The following is an 11,895-nucleotide window of genomic DNA, read 5'->3' as shown; positions in this document are numbered from 1 at the left end:
CTCTCAAGCCTCCATAAATGTGCACACAGCAATCAATGCAAGATTTATAACAATTTATTTCTTATAAAACTGCCTCAAGCAAAGAAATATAGAAATATAAATATTTCATTGCAGTTTCCTCACAAGGTCTTAACAACGCAGTGAAGCAAAGCATTTCCAGGCGAGGCGTTCGCCAAAACCATTTTTTGCATGTTTCATTTGCATATATTTTTTGCATATTTCCTAAAAGCAGCACGTTAAAATATGACTAAAATGACAACACTACATTTCATAAAGATATGCCCTTTGTCTACTGGGTTGATTCTTTGGAAAAATAAACACTAGTAAGCTATTGCCATGACACAAGTCTTTTGCTCTTGCTAGAATAATTACCTACTAAAGCATTGGAAATTTTTATCAGAGAAATATTGCATAATTGCGATCAGTCTGCAGAGGTTTGTTGTCTTTGAGCTGTCATGCTCCTCCTGCTCCGCCTCCAGTTCTGGGCGCATGCTCAGTAGTCGTCTCCCCGGCTCACTACCTCCTTGCAGGTGGGCCTGAGTAGGATGGTGTGCTCGTACTGGGCCGTGTAGCTGCCCTTGATGTCGCAGAGAGGTGGGTACGGGTCTATGATGCCAAGGTCACACAGATTCTTCAACGCCATCAGGTACTTGCTCTCGCCCAGGCGGTCCAGCCAGCGGCGGCAGAACGCCAGAGTGCCAAAGTTCTCATTGATTACATTCAGCAGATGTTTAGCCCTTGGAAGTCTGCGGCACAGAAGATTCGATAGTGAGACAAACTGAAGAGTGACTCTATTGATGTAAACAACAAGCGTTATGTTCACAGCCTCATTTGTTATAATTTAGGATTGGAAGAGTAAGAGGCAAATATTAAACTATAAACAATTTTCAGGATCAATATTTTGCATTTCAACAGAGGGAAGAGATGAAAACAGCAGAACCTTATTGGTACGTGTCCAACATGGAAGTTTTTCATGTAATGTGAGCACTCCATGTCATCGTGGACGGCACCTCTCCCTGTGCTGCCAAATGTCTCAATGGCGTAGGCTTCACCTTCCTGAGAGACAACAAATGAAAAGACAAAATCACTTTGTGTAAAATGTAGAGTTTCTATGAAAGTGTGTATCTATGTACAGAGCCGGACTGAACACATTTGTCACCCCGAAGTTAAAATTATCATTTCTATTATTATATTTATTGTATATGAAACTAAAAACAAGGGCTAATGAGAAATCACAACGTATCCTCATACAGCGATTCATGTGATATCCTACGTGCCCCACAATGGTGTGACATAGCGGTATTTAAAGGGATACCTCACCGATTTTCAACCAGCTTTTTATCAAAACAATGTGGGCAGTCTGTGTAAATGAACTGTGGTTAACCAGTTTAACCAGTGCCTAGATATATCGCTTCGCCCCCCCTGCTCTCAGGCTGTCGCTCGAACTACAGGCTGCATTTTTGCACTTTTGTATTGCTTACCACCCACACCGCCACCACGGACACAAAGAGTATAGAAGCAGATCAAGGGACAGACCTGCCCTTCTCTCTCTCAAACGCAGACCAAAATATGATCAAACAGTAAAATTTGGCAGTGCTGATGAAATACATATCGAAATTATGTTACTGTATTGCCTGTTTCTCATCTACAGTGTTTTTAGAAACATATTTTAGTGTCGTGTTCAGCTGTAATAGCAAAAGTTTGAGAAGACAGAGAAAACAGAGGCTGAAAAAAATGAGATCAAACACGAAAACTAAGTAGTGCTGATCAAATATAAACCAAGATTGTGTTTCTGAGTTGCCTATTTGTCACCTAAAAGATTTTCAGACATTTTAGCTTATTTTTAAATTGTAATACAAAATTGTTTCTTGCCAGCTGGCCGCCATTATCGTCAGCTATCAGAAGAAGCTGGTTATTGGTATTTGGGGGATCAAATTTACTTTGTAGCTTGTGCTTTCTATGATTGTCTTGTCTTTTTCTCACTATCTAATTATAGGCCAACTTTATGCAACAAAAACAGGCATCAAAAGCATGAGAACAAGCAAACAAACAATCCCAACAGAAACTTTTACCGCTGTAAAATCTCTTTCAATGCTGTAAATGAGTTTGTCCTTAACAAACAAAACCTTTTAAGGGATTCTGTGCAACTGTGTAAGCCTCTCAACTGAGGAGGAATTAAGCTTTAAGTGTGATACTTCTTAAGGGGAAAACCTAAGGTCTTTTATGCACCCGGTCCCTGTACTTTTACTCAAGTGTAGCTTTCAGGTCCTTCATCTACCACTGGTTATATACGTACTACCCGCTCATGATTACGTGGGTTATTTCCGAATTTTGGTGCAAAAAAAATAACAAACAATAAGAGAGAAAATGGTTTGTGCAAATTTGCAAATGTAAATCTTTTTTTGTTTTTCTACTGCGCCTTGAGGCTTTTGACTTTCACTTCCTCTGTAATGCTCTCCACATCCACTCCACTCCACCATTTATTGAATGTTAAGGGGAAAAAAATTGTGTGGGGGATTTTGGAGCCCCCCTCTGGGTGGCCCCCCCTAAGCAGCTGCCTATGCAGTCTATAGGAAGATATGCCCCTGTCTGTATATCTGTATCTGTACACCTTTCTGCAGCATTATGTGGTGCTGGGTATGATGTTACTGAAAGGACAAAAACGATCCAGGGGGACTGAGAGTAAATTAAAACCTCAAGATGCCAGCGGCTGACACATTCATGTGCAGTCTATCAAAGGCAGTGGTGTCCTTTGTGGAGCAGTGCCTCGTGTGAGTCGATTGGCTGGGTTTCATTGGCGTTTTGTGTCTCTATCAGCGCGTGGCTGTTGTTGGAGTCCCTGTGGTATTAGCTGATAACACTGCGACACCCTCTCTCGCTGCACCGATAATCAGTCAAAGTGCTAGCAGCCCCGTGGCACACCCAGCTGCCACTCCAGCCGTGCACTCTCTGATCACAAAGAGGGTAATGGCCCTGTTACACCAACACACTTCAGCTAAAAATACAACACGCAAAGCTGCCACCTCAGCAGCAACCCCCCCAACCCTCCTGGAACCATCAGGTAAAATGCTTGACTCAGCAGCTTGCCAATTAAAATGCTCAGTTCTGTCCAAATACAGTCGTGTACTGCAGCTGTGCAGACGTGAGGCAGCCGTGGATCTCGGGGAAATGTAAGACAGTGCAAAGCCATGTTCCTCCTGGGTGAAGTGCCGGCCTGTTAATGAACTCTGGATGCCCACAATTCAGCGTTCTTACGGTGAAATGAGGGGCTGGAGTTTGAACACGTGTTGCTACTCGATGCGGCTGGTAATTCCATTAAAGGTGTAATTAAAGTGCTGACGAGGGTGACTAAGAAGCAGTTAGAGCAGTGAATTGGAACACTTCTCCACACCCCGTCGTAACCCTAACCAGCCACATGTTCCTCCAATTACACTTAAGAATTAAAAAGGGTTTATTTATATGCAAGGTCAAGCAGCTAATAAAGGTTTAATTCCAGGCACTCTAGTAAAAAGAGGCTGCGGTGTTGGTTTGTGCTCCACAGTCTGGTCACATCCACATCTGGCTCGGGTGAAATTATAATTCAAGCAAGCAGTTATGTACAAACCTCCATCCTTGTGGCTTCTCCTCCTTTAACAATAGGGACTGTCTTCCCTGAGTGTATCCTGTACTGTCCGATGGAGTGGCCGTTGAGATTCCTGATTGGCTTCACTGGAAAGAGAACACAGCACAGAGGTTTAATAAACTGGAAGCAGAGCTGAGCCTGTGCGTGATATAAAGATGATAAATGACCTCACATTACCTTGATATGTTTTCCCATCTATCTCCACTTCGTAAGACTCCATGACCTCCTGAATGGTCTCGCCAACATCGCACAGGCGCACATCAATTCCTGCAAACTTGGAAGGAGAGGTGTTTGGACTCACATCATTACATCGTTCACACACAGACGGACTGGACAGTAATTGATGCGTCTAATTTATAAAGTACACAAACTATAAAGAACAAACTCCTGAGTTATCACCAAGGAACAAACGGATAATATACAAAGAGAAGTTCCTGAATAACTATAAATCAATATGTAATAACTCATGATGGTAGAAACTATGTTAGTGAACTAGTATCTAATATTATATCCTTGATAGCAGGGCTGTAACTTAATTACTCAGTTATTTTAACTGTTGGTTTTATCTCAATTAAATGATTAGTTGTCTGAAAATAGTAAAACACGTCAATCAGTGTTTCCCGAAGTCTGTGATGACGTCCTCAAATGCCTTGTTTTGTTCAAAACCCAAAGATATTCAGTTTATGGTCATTGAAGACTAAAGAAATATTCACATTTAAGAAGCTGAAATCAGTTTGATTCATCAATTCAATTTATAGTTTTACTTGATATATGGTCATATGTAGACTGACCGCTTTAAGGAAGCCTTCCTGAACTCTGAACCAGGTACTTAGAGGCACAAAACCAAAACCTAATCAAGTGCAATTTTTTGTATTTCATCAGTTATTGCAACTTCATTATCTCCTAATTATTCAGTGTTGATACACTTTGTCATTACTTTTATAAGCTGTATATTTTACCTCCTAAACTTGTTTTTTTCATGCTTCATATCATAAGTATTTGAGTTTTTTAAGGTAATTTATTTACACTAAGTGATCCACTGTTTTTTTAAAACAAATAAAAAATCTTTTGTGTTCTACATACATTTGAGTGCCTGTGCTTGTGCACATATTCAGCATATTAAGTTCGCTTTTTTGTATTTGACTTAAACCTTCTTTTTTGCTGACACTTCTATTTTGCAATTTTTCTAATTTTAATCATTACTTCCTCATTGTGTAGGCATTAGGGCTGTACGATCACAATACAGGGGTAATGATTTAATATATTCTGATATGTTGCCATTTTTAAATCTAATTTTAGGAAAACTGCAACATATCCTCATACAGTGGTTCATATGGTATCTAACGAATTAGTGCTCCACAAATTACATGAATTACTCAACATAAATTTACGTATTTAACGCACAGTTACTTAGATGGGGTTTCAGAGAAGAAACATGGTGACGATATACCTTAAAATAACTCAGTGTTTACTTGGTTTCACACGGCTCTGAACATCAGTCTCCTGGGTGAAAGTCCTGTGTTTGTTTGACCCATCTAACACCCCAACCTCTGTCCTGACACAGAGTTTCTATCTTCATACTTCATCCTTCTTTACTCTCGTCAGCACATTGGTTCACGTGATCACAGCCTTCCTAATTACGTGGATTATACACAAACTATACTGGCTCATGATTACGTGTGTTACATACAAATTGTGCTGCATTATTTTCGTAGTTATGCACATGAACAGTGCAGAAGAACAGCCCGAAAACTGTCAATACTAGCGGTGTGTCTTTTATTAATCTCTTTCATGGGCCTGTGTTCCTTGTGTTTACGCTAGCGATATGCTGTTACATTGGAGTAAAAGAGTCAAGTGGCTGAAGACAGATTACAACACTGAAGGCTCAAGCAGTCGGGGCTTTTAACACAATGCAAAATGAAACACTGTCCAAATATTTGCATGTGAACTATCAATTAAAATTGTTAGGGTCTTTGAGAATCAATACAATATCACAAAACTTAACATTGTATCAAGTGTATCAAAATTTTCATGGCCTGTCCTGGGATGTGAAGTTGTGTGACACGTCAGTAGGAATTCATCATTACTTAATAATGACCTTACCTCAACATTTCTGTGTTACACCAAGTCACATTTAGCCGCTAACTGTTTGCTAGCCAGATGAAACTAAACTTCTCAATAAGTGTATTTGGGCGGCAGCAGCTCAGTCCATAAGGACCTGGGGTGGGAACCAGAGGGTTGCTGGTTCAAGTCCCTGTCCAGACCAATGGAGTGTGGACTGGTAGCTGGAGAGGTGCCAGTTCATCTCCTGGGCACTGCCGAGGCGCCCTCGAGTACGGCACCAAACCCCCAACTACCTGGGGTGCCTGTCCATGCTCCCCCCACTCTAACATCCCTCCATTTAATACACGTACAAATCCTATTTGTGCCTGTGTGTGTGTATTTCAGGCCAACAGAGTGAAAAATTGTATTTCTCCTTGGGGATGAATAAAGTTTTAAAGGGTTTAATCATAATAAACTGCACTCTATATATGAATATTAATGTAAATGTGCTTTGAATATGATGATTCTTGTTCCTTGGTAAGTACTCAGGATTTTTTAAAGTGTAACCAAAGGAGCACCTTGCATTTTTTACCTTAATGCCGGTGTTAGTTGCATCTCTCACAGCCTCCAGCAGCCTGTCATACTTTGGATTGAAAGTAACGGTGAAGGCACAGTCTATAATTCGACCTGAAAGAGCAGAAAGTAAAATTTCTCACACCAGTTTCAGCGAGGACATCATTTTGCAGAAACATCCAGCCTGTATTAATCTAAAAAGTGGAAGTTAATTAACTTACCAGAACAGTTTATTCCAGGCAGTGAGAATTATAATGTAATCATCATTTCACCATGTCATAATAAATGCCAAGTGTGAAATAGCACAGCAGAAGCACTTAGGAAGTTATTAGTGAGCTCTTACCATTGATGTGCGTTCCAAAGTCAATTTTGCAGACGTCGTCGTAGCGCAGCACCGTGGGGTCTCCTGCGTTTGGGGTGTAGTGGGCAGCACAGTGGTTGATGGAGCAGCCAGTGGGGAACGCCAGGCCTGCCTTTAGCCCATTTTCTTTGATGAGCCTCCTGGAGCAGTCCTCCAGCTTCTCACTGCCAGGAACAGAGAGCGGCACAAAGGGACAGCAGATGACAGGAACAATGAGACTGTTGTCAGGGCAGATAATGCACCCAGCCACAAAGCACTTCTGCTTTCTTTGATAATTTTAAAACTGTTTCTTGCAGGCAAGGACAAAGAAGAAGTGCTGATATCAATTTCAGTCTCAAACGAGCTCAGGCAGGTACCAGCAGCCAATATTAAAGTCCATTAAAAGGGGCTCGGGAGAAATATTTCAGTGCTTGTCTCACCAGATGTCAATCATGGTCATCCCTGGTTTGATCCAGCTCCTGACATACGAGCGGACCTGCCGATGTGCCTCGGCCGCCTCCCTGAAATCACTCCACATCTCCTCGTTGGCCCTGTCCAGCGCCCGCTTCTCTTCGCTGGTGGTCCGCCACGCTGCACTGCGCCTGGCGGGAGGTAGACAGGCACACCACAGAGAGGAGGAACTCATTATTTTCTCATTATACAAATACTTGTAACGAGAATATGACGCACTCTTGTAGAAACCCTGCACAGGTGAAAGTCGTGTTGATACTTTTTCAAATCTGACAGAATTTAATTTGCTCCTGAACAGGAAATTAAACCAAACACTAAACATTGCACCTTATTATGATGTCCAGAAATGAAAAAGTGCAAAGCAGAGAGACCTAAATAAAAGCTATCACGCAGTGGAAGACTAACTGCTGAGTGTGAGGGACGATGTGGAGGTCACACACCCGTCTTTCGATGGTGGATATTCACACTCCTCTCCCTTTGGAAAGTCTCCGCTGGGAAAGAGCTCACAAATAGGGATTGAGGGAGGGTCAGTCTGTCCCTTCACTGTGGCCCAGATAGTGAGGAGGAGAAGGAGACGCAGAGGAAAGCAGTCAGAGAGAGAAAAGAAAACACAAGTTATCCTCCCCGTGTATATGACATTAACATTTTAACCCAGCTACACGATACAGCGCAGCTCCTGATTTACAGATATCGCTGTGTTAGACGCCCTCAAGTAACAGAAATATGTGGCAGTATAGAAGCACTTGTATCATACAGTAGGGCTATAGTACATTTTTAGGATGACTCATTTTCAGTTTGCTCACTCCACACTAACATTACGGAGTATGATGTCATTAATTTTGTTCTGTCTGCTGGACATGTAAGGTCCTGTGGTATTTTGTCCTACACCTCCTGTGTCAGTCCTTCATTATGTAACTCTCGTGACACTAATTAACCAAGTCAACCTGCTTTCATGCACCTGTTGTATTTACCTAATGATCCAAAGCGACTCTGATGCAGTTGAGTCAGGATGCAGATTTGAAAAGCTTTTGCCGTGGGGTTCATACATTTATAAAATCTTATGTGCCACTGTGATGTGAACTGCAGTTTCAATTTAAACTGGCAGCCATTGCCAAAGAGTGATATGTTGCAAAGTGTAGAGACGCGATTGCTGCACTCAGTAAAACAAAAAACAGCTTACATCCTTTCTTCTTTTTCTTCTTCTTCTTCTTTTTTCCAGCTGAGTTCTCTCCTTCATCCCCATCTGTTGAAAGCATCATTAGTTTCAATACAGTTTGCAAAGTGAGAAATATCGACAGGCGCTCGGGCACAATTCCCAGTGTGCTACTGAAAATCAGATATCACATTGCAGATATGACCGGCTGAATTTCAACTGAGCACTTACACAGGCTTTTAAAGTTCAACACAATCACCACTGCAGATGATGATGATGATGATGGTGGTGGTGGTGGTGGTGAGGAGTTACCTTCATCTCCATCCTCCTCCCTCTCTTTGTCCGCCAGTGTTTGCTGCTCCAACTGTTTTGTCACATCACCAACACCTCCGGCTTCTCCATCCCCCTCAGCTTCATTTGTCCCTGCTGCAAAGTCACACACCCTCATGCATGCATGTGCAGGTGAACACGCACGTGTATAGCCAATGGCGTGCATGCACATGCATTGACACACACACACACACACACACATGGAGTGAGTAAATTATTTGTGGTCCAGAGTGATTTGAAGAAAGTGCATCCACTACGATCTCAACTTGGCAGGGTCTGTGCATAATTTCTTTCCATACCTTGGGAGTCAATACCCTCAAGGGCATATGTACCTTGCAGCATTATGACATTTAGCCCTTCATAGGCAGAGCTGTGTGAACCACACTTGACTTATGGCCGCTTCAACAATTCAGGCTTTCTGGGATTTTATTTCTCCCCATTATGAAGCAGTGAGGCTGCAATTATCATGCTGCTTTTTTGCATTTGAGTGGTTGTCATCTTATTGCACTAAAACTGTGGGTACTTCTATTACATAATTTCATGCAGCTTAGGGAGGATTTATAGGATTGAACATATTTAATCTGGAGTAAAATTTAATTTTATTCCATCTTCCAATGACAGCTTTCACTCAGTTTTGATGATAAATTCCGATTTTCAGAGCCTGTCCCGTTTCCATGTGAGCGCCCTCAGCTCCAGCGGCAGCCGCTCAGAGTTGGGACAGCTGCACAGGAAAACCATCTGACAGGTTGAAAAGTCTCCTGTCCCGCATATCCGATGCTCGTGCACAACACCGAGTGACACTAGAGGAGACAATTTTGCGCTATTTCTTTTCCTCAACCGATTCCCTACTCGCAAAGTGATGCCTCTCACCTGGTGCCGTGGTCTTATTCCTCTTCTTCTTTCTTCTCTTTTTCTTCACTGACTCTGACGCGTCCGCATCCTCTCTCTCCTCGGTCAAGTCGTCCCCATTGAGAAGTTGAGGCTCCACTTCATGCTGTAGCTGTAGCTCCGCCATGATCAGCGACTGAGAGGTGAAGTGACGCATAAGCTGCTGAGAGCCTCCAGTGGTCAGAGCAGAAAAGTGTGCAGGAGGAAGCTGAGCCAATAATGAGCTATTAGACAATCTCTGTGCAACAACTTGACCCGAGCAGAGGAAGACGATCCTCCTCTGCTGAGGAGCAAAAACTTTCGTTTAGCATCTGATCTTTTTTTTTCTAGGGAGAAATTACAGTTTGGGACAGACTATAATAAGACAGCAACACAACCCCAGTGTGATCTGTGGAGGCTGAAATGCTCAGTTATGTTACACCATGTCCTGATAAACGGTGGAGCTAGAGCAGTGACAAAATTTGGCTTAATAAAAAGGAAATATTGGCACTGAAAAAAAATATAACAAAGGATTTGATATTCTTTTGCATTCTGATGTTTTTCAGTGTCAGTTTTTTTTTTTACACCAATAGTTTTTTACACTCCATGGAGAGGAGGTGCTTGAGGGGAGGGGCAAGGACAGCAGTAGTTTTCATATAATCTGCATACTAAGGAGTGAATACCTCTGTGGGTCCCACCCCAGTGATGGTGGTGTCACAGCTGGAAAGAGACCAGTTTATTTGGCCCAATTCTGGGGCGTCATTCACACCGAGTCTCAGCCAAGTTGGGCAACTGGATGGATCCTGACTTATTTCTTCCAGCATGCCAAGTTTGGGCAAATGCTGACAGGTCATTTTTGATAATAGCCAAGTGATGGCAGTGTCAGCAGCTGGAATCAGGACAGTTTATTTGGCCCAATTCTGGGGTGTCATTCATGTCGAATCATAGCCAAGTTGGGCAGCCGGATGGGTCCTGACTTATTTCTTCTGACATGCCAAGTTTGGGCCAATGCTTAGCCAGGTCATTTTTGATATAACAACCCAGTGATGGCAGCGTCAGCAGCTAGAAACAAGCCAGTTTATTTGGTCAGATTCTGGGGCATCTCTCATCCTTGTCTTGTCATTGACCCCAAGTCTCAGCCAACTAGATGTGGCCTGACTTATTTTTTCCCGCATGCCAAGTTGGGCCGATGCTGGGCCGGGTAATTTTTGATAACAGCATAGTATCGCGCTAGTTTATTTGGCCCAATGCTGGGGTGTCATTCAACCTGAGTCTTAGCCAAGTTGGGCCACGGAGGCAGCCTGACTAATTCCTGCTGACATGCCAAGTTTTGGCTAGTGCTGAGCCAGGTCATTTTTGATGGCAGTGTCAACAGTTGGAATTGGGCTAATTTATTTGGCCCTATTCTGGGACATCATTCACCCAAAATTTTGGCCAAGTTGGGCAACCGAACGCAGCCCAACTTATTTCTTCCTTTGTGCCAAGTTTGGGCCGACGCTGGGCCAGGTAATTTTTTGATATAAGGATATAACAATTATGGGGCATCATTCATCCTGAGTCTCAGCCAAGTTGTACCACCAGATGTGGCCGACTAATTTCTTTGGACATGCCAGGTTTGGACTGATACTGGGCCAGATAATTTCTGACAACAGCCCAGTGAAGGAAGTGTCACAGCCAGAATTGTACCACTTTATTTGGCCCAGTTCTGGGGCGTCATTCACCCCGAGTCTCAGCCAAGTTGGGCAACTGGATTCACTCTGACCTATTTCTTCCAGCATGCCAAGTTTGGGCCAGTGCTGGGTCAGGTAATTTTTGATAGCAGCCCAGAGAGGGCAGCGTCACATCCGGAATCAGGCTAGTTAATCTGGCCCGATTCTGGGGCATCACTCATCCTGCGTCTCAGCCAAGCTCAACTTATTTCTTCCAGCGTGCCAAGCTTGGGCCAATGCTGGGCCAGATAATATTTGTTAACAGCCCAGTGATGGCAGTGTTGGCAGCCTGAATTGGACTAATTTGGGCAGATCCTGGGCCATTTTTGCTACTTGGGGCAGTTCTTCAAGAGCTACATGAAGGAAAAAAACAGCTGACTGTCATTTAAAAACAAAAATATTAAAAAAAAAAAAAAAATAGTGCCTGTTTTATTTTTAAGTGGAACCTTTTTCATTACCAATGTTTCCCCACTTTAAAGCCAAATTTTATTGTCAGAGCCAAAACTTACTGTGACTGTTCTAGCTCCATAATAAATAGCCTACCCTGTAAAAGCTGCACTTCATGCTACAATCACCACTTTGTCTGAACATCCAGTGGCTGAGTTTTAGGTTACTGTGCGCACCTGTGACTGCAGCTCCTCGGTGAGACTTGTGTATCACTTCTCCTGTGTGCCCACATTGGAAAACACCTTATCTGTTATTGTGAATAATGTCTTGTCGTTTGACAGCCTTTCAGTTTGATGCGCAGAGTCGATCACTGATGGTGCGTATCGCGAGTATTTGGAGA

The 11,895-nt window shown here is 42.8% G+C and overlaps 1 protein-coding gene across 2 annotated transcripts; it reads right to left on the bottom strand.

The window, feature by feature from the left end:
• Positions 1 to 38: 38 nt before the first annotated feature.
• LOC125887516 (methionine aminopeptidase 2-like) lies at positions 39 to 11,782 on the bottom strand. Of its 2 annotated transcripts, none has more exons than XM_049574380.1 (12): positions 11,732 to 11,782; positions 9,403 to 9,628; positions 8,434 to 8,628; positions 8,230 to 8,292; positions 7,490 to 7,592; positions 7,019 to 7,180; positions 6,582 to 6,763; positions 6,258 to 6,352; positions 3,800 to 3,896; positions 3,605 to 3,708; positions 941 to 1,056; positions 39 to 746 (listed from the first exon to the last, which is right to left on the bottom strand). In XM_049574380.1, exons 2-12 carry the CDS (start codon positions 9,575 to 9,577, stop codon positions 494 to 496), a joined length of 1,545 nt encoding a protein of 514 aa, XP_049430337.1. In that variant the 5' UTR covers positions 9,578 to 9,628; positions 11,732 to 11,782; the 3' UTR covers positions 39 to 493. The 2 variants fall into 2 exon arrangements, with proteins under 2 accessions (XP_049430337.1, XP_049430338.1); XM_049574381.1 differs by having other exon boundaries at positions 8,515 to 8,628.
• Between the last annotated feature and the right edge of the window lie 113 nt (positions 11,783 to 11,895).

This window comes from Epinephelus fuscoguttatus, linkage group LG4 (genome assembly GCF_011397635.1).
Source record: "Epinephelus fuscoguttatus linkage group LG4, E.fuscoguttatus.final_Chr_v1".
In the NCBI taxonomy this organism is placed as follows: domain Eukaryota; kingdom Metazoa; phylum Chordata; class Actinopteri; order Perciformes; family Serranidae; genus Epinephelus; species Epinephelus fuscoguttatus.
Note: the sequence above shows the minus strand (reverse complement) of the source record. Positions and strands in the feature narration are given on the sequence as shown.